A 4825-nucleotide genomic window follows, 5' to 3' on the forward strand; every position below is an offset into this window, starting at 1 on the left:
TTTCTGCCAGAGGTGGGCGTTCTTACAGAGACTTGGAGGTGTGTGGTTTCTAGAATGTACAATGATATATAACAGAAAAGACCACACTAAGGTAAAACCTCCTCATAAAACAACAAAAGGGGGTAATTGGTTAACAGATATTAGCTTAAAGGTTTACCACATTAACTCTCTAATTACTACTTTAACTCAAACTAATTATGTTTCACAATATCAGACTGAAACCTACTTACAGAACAAATGGACGCACACAATCCTCTTGGACTGGAAAACTAGCTCTGAACATCAAAACTCAACTGAAAGCTCCTACAAGCATGTCTAATGCTCTCTTCTTTGCTGCTAGCAACACTGGCTTTGTTGCCAAACAGAACAGCTACAGTGCGCCCTCTACTGGTTAATGGTTAGCTCTAGACAGTCTTTTCAACAGATACGCTGACATCATCATTAGTGTGTTCCTTTAAAAAGCTCCACCTCTTACACTGTATATGAGAGGAAACAGGAAGTCAGTGTTCGGCTGTGACTGAAAGGAGGCAGACAGACGGTGGGACTTAAACTGAGGGAGGACAGTTATAGCAGGGAGCACTGAAGTCCTGAAGCAGTGAAATAATTCAACTTCAACCTGCTGCTGACTGAAAAAACACCAAAGTTAAAGTAAGTGAAGAAACTTTGTACAGCAGGGAGGGAACCACAACTGACTTCCTGTTTTAACGTCTAGCATGTGGTTTTCAGCTTCGTCGGAGACTTTTTCAAACAGGAAATGGCGGCTGAAGACGTTGTAACTACGGTGACCATCGCTGTGTTATACAAATATAAATCATACATGTGTTTTTTACACTAAGTTCCACTTTACTGTTGTCACATATAAACCATCAGCAGGTTTAATGGGTTCATTTAAAAGTCTGTAATGATTTGCACAACTGACATACAGTACTCATCTAATTATTGGTGATAGAATCAAGATTAAATTAAACTGAGACTTCTGAAATAACTGTTATATTTATTGGGAAGTTAAATACCCCAAAACAGCATCTCTTTATGTCACAGTGACAGTGAAACAATAAAACATTACAGAATAAATAAAATCACAATCAACAAAAGCAATGAAGAGAAGAAGAAACTAAATGGATTTGAAAAGGTGGGTCTTGGTCAGAGGTGGAACAGAGGTTAGCATCGGATGAATGGAGGTAGGAGGGGGGGGGGGGGCGAGGTTGTGGAGGGATTTTAAAGTGAGGAGGAGCAGTTTATATTGGATGTGAGGGATGGAGAGCCAGGGGAGGTTCTGGAGGACGGAGCCATGTGATCCTGAGAACTGGTTTGACTGAAGAGTCGGACAACAACAACAAGTTCATCAGTGTGCCGTCATTTCTTATAAGTGTTGGTACTGTCCTTTTTGTTTTGGGAAATATGTCAAATCTTAAATAAATCATCCAGAACAATATTCACTCCTTTGTGTTTCTATAGTTCCTGTAAAGTTTTCACACTAACAGCTGAACAGAACTTCTCCTCTGAATGAAAGTTTATTTTATAAGCTTCATGCAGGTCATGATGTTCTGTACTGTACACATTAAATCACATAAAACCTGTTAGTCTGCTGTCATTAAACTTGATGGTATGTTTATGTTTGAGTGCAGGAATGAAACACACCCTGTGTTACTGTGAAGCTACAACATTTATCAGAAGAGATCTGACAAAGCTCCGCCCCTCACCTGACTCACCTGAGACAAACCAGGAAACAGTTTATTGTTGGTCTCTAAAGAGACACACAGACTGAAAAACAGAGCATCAGATTCACCTTCAGACCAAACTAACAACTTCCTCTGAGTGAGTACAGCTACAGGAGAGAAAAGTGGAAAACTAGAACTCTGCTGCTTCAACCTGCTGACTCTCCACACACTGAAGGTGAGTTTGACTAAAAACTGGAGTCACACTGAAAGTACTGTAAAAACTGGTGTAGAAGTCTCAGTGTATTTTGGGGAGTGTCATGCTGGGAAAAACACTTTTCTATTAAAGACTGGTTTATTGAAATGCACCAGTAGATATTCATTTCTAACCAGTGTGACGGGTTAAAGCTGCAGTATGTAGTTATGAGAAAACAAACGAGTACAGCCTCCTTCTTCCTCTTTGCTGCTGCAGTCCTGCCTTCTAAGCTCCTCCCACAGAGGAACCTGCCGTGCACGCTGCACACACGTGCACGTTCGTCCTCACAGTCAGAGAGGAAACCTGTTTAACTGAGTGAGAGCACAGCAGACACTGCTGAGTGAGAGTATGTGCTGTGTGGACTCTGATTGGTTTTGACTCGGGAGCGATGGATTCTTGTACATCACATCACCACCACTGGTTTAGTCTCAGCTTATCTGTATCTTATTCTACTGTCACATCATAATCACTATTTTACCAAATATAACACAATAATAGTTACAGACATCAGCTTTAATGGTTAATGGTCCAGTAATGATTAGCTTAACTGAACTGGACCGGTTTATTAACTCAGACCAGGTTCAGTTAGGCTGAGTTTAAATTAAACCTTTTAAAAGATCAAAGTAACTTTATATATTTAATATATTAACTTTACATATTTAATACAGTAACTTTATATATTTAATACAGTAACTTTATATATTTAATACAGTAACTTTATATATTTAATACAGTAACTTTACATATTTAATAAAGTGTGTAGCTGTGTGCTCACTGAGTCCCAAACACTCTTCATCAGAGCTGTCACTGTGTGTAAATAGACTACTGCACCTGAGTCACACTTCAACATCAGTTTGGTCTGTAAATACTGAAACATCACAGCAACTAGTGTCTGAAATACTTCTGATCAACACACTGAATCATTTTACTCTACAACATATAACATTAACGGTTCATCAATAGTCTATTTTCATTAGCTGTAGACACAGCTGGAAACAAAGCTGTTTATAGGACGTTATAGTTCATAGTGTGTACGCTCACATCGTTATCTTTATAGTTATAGTTATTGTTCTTAGTGTGGAGCCTTTTAAAGACCTATTATCATATCTAGATCCAACCTCTCTGTATTTTAAAGGTGAATAAGACACACCCCACTTTAAATTAAAAAAATATTGCGTTAAAGGTCAATGGAGCCATGACTGACTGTATTTTCTGTCTGCTGTGTTTTCAGCTTCACTCAGAGACTAAATGGCTTCCAGATCAGAGGAGGATCTCTGCTGTCCGGTCTGTCATGAGGTCTTTAGAGATCCTGTTCTTCTGTCATGTAGCCACAGCTTCTGTAAAGACTGTCTGAAGAGCTGGTGGAGACAGAAACCAACACATGAGTGTCCAGTTTGTAAGAGAAGATCTTCAAAGACTGAACCACCTATTTGTCTGGCGTTAAAGAACCTGTGTGAGTCCTTCTTACAGGACAGAGATCAGAGAGCTTCAGAGGCTCTCTGCAGTCTGCACTCTGAGAAACTCAAACTCTTCTGTCTGGACCATCAGCAGCCAGTGTGTCACATCTGCAGAGATTCAGAAAAACACACCAACCACAGATTCAGACCCATCGATGAAGCTGCACATCAACACAAGAAGGAACTTGAGGAAACTCTGAAGCCCTTAAAGGAGAAGTTAAAGGTTTGTGAAGAAGTTAAAGTGAAGTTTGATCAAACAGCAAAACACATTAAGGTCCAGGCCCAACACACAGAGAGGCAGATTAAGGAGCAGTTTAAGAAGCTTCACCAGTTTCTAGAAGAGGAAGAGGAGGCCAGGATGGCTGCTCTGAGGGAGGAAGAGGAGCAGAAGAGTCAGATGATGAAGGAGAAGATGGAGGCTCTGAGCAGAGAGATAGCAGCTCTTTCACACACAGTCAGAGCCACAGAGGAGGAGCTGAGAGCTGAAGACGTCTCATTCCTGAACAACTACAAGGCTGCAGTGGAAAGAGTCCAGCGCTGCCCCCTGCTGGATGATCCACAGCTGCCCTCAGGAGCTCTGATAGACCAGGCCAAACACCTGGGCAACCTGGCCTTCAACATCTGGAACAACATGAAGGAGATGGTCTCCTACACGCCTGTCATTCTGGATCCAAACACTGCTGGTCTAAGACTCATCCTGTCTGAAGATCTGACCAGTGTGAGATATGAAGGAGAGAAACAGCAGCTTCCTGATAATCCAGAGAGGTTTGATTATTATCCTATTGTCCTGGGCTCTGAGGGCTTTAACTCAGGGACTCACAGCTGGGATGTCGAGGTTGGAGACAGTACAGCCTGGTCAGTGGGTGTGTTATCAGAGTCTGTTCAGAGGAAGGGACGCATCCAGTCTGGATTATGGAGAATAGGGTTCTATAATGATAAATACTCAGCATATTCACCACCATCTCCCTCCACTAATCTCTCAGTGAAGAAGAAGCTCCAGAGGATCAGAGTGAATCTGGACTGGAACAGAGGAAATCTGTCGTTCTCTGATCCTGATACTAACACACACATACACACCTTCACACACACTTTCACTGACACACTGTTTCCATACATTCTCACTGATAATAAACTCCCACTGAAGATTTCTCCACTGAAGGTCTCTGTGACAGTGAATCGATGATGATGATTTTATTTCAGGTTTAAGTTTTTTTTTTGTGATACTGTCTTTTAAATTTCTTAAATGATTTCTGAAGTTTTCTTTGTGTGGAGTAAATAATCAATGACTACATGTTGAACTTTATTTTAAACTCTAGTTCAGATTATAAAGTTTACAAACATTAAAACTAATTCATGATTAATTACATAAACTGTCTGCAATCATTTAAATATGAAAGTGAAAGGATCAACATCTTCTCGTCAAACTCAAGATCTTTGAGTCATTGGCTGATGAC

At 40.5% G+C, this 4825-nt stretch overlaps 1 protein-coding gene across 1 annotated transcript; it reads left to right on the plus strand.

Annotated features, from left to right (window-relative positions):
- The first annotated feature begins 595 nt into the window (after positions 1–595).
- LOC128355646 (nuclear factor 7, ovary-like) lies at positions 596–4554 on the plus strand. The gene is made up of 2 exons (XM_053315969.1): positions 596–648; positions 3146–4554. Exon 2 carries the CDS (start codon positions 3163–3165, stop codon positions 4552–4554), a length of 1392 nt encoding a protein of 463 aa, XP_053171944.1. The 5' UTR covers positions 596–648; positions 3146–3162.
- The last annotated feature ends 271 nt before the right edge of the window (positions 4555–4825 follow it).

Source organism: Scomber japonicus, chromosome 3, assembly GCF_027409825.1.
Source record: "Scomber japonicus isolate fScoJap1 chromosome 3, fScoJap1.pri, whole genome shotgun sequence".
Classification (NCBI taxonomy): domain Eukaryota; kingdom Metazoa; phylum Chordata; class Actinopteri; order Scombriformes; family Scombridae; genus Scomber; species Scomber japonicus.

Bases quoted from the DNA above. Each gene is read 5' to 3' on its own strand.
- LOC128355646 (XM_053315969.1), top strand. From the start codon at position 3,163: ATGGCTTCCAGATCAGAGGAGGATCTCTGCTGTCCGGTCTGTCATGAG.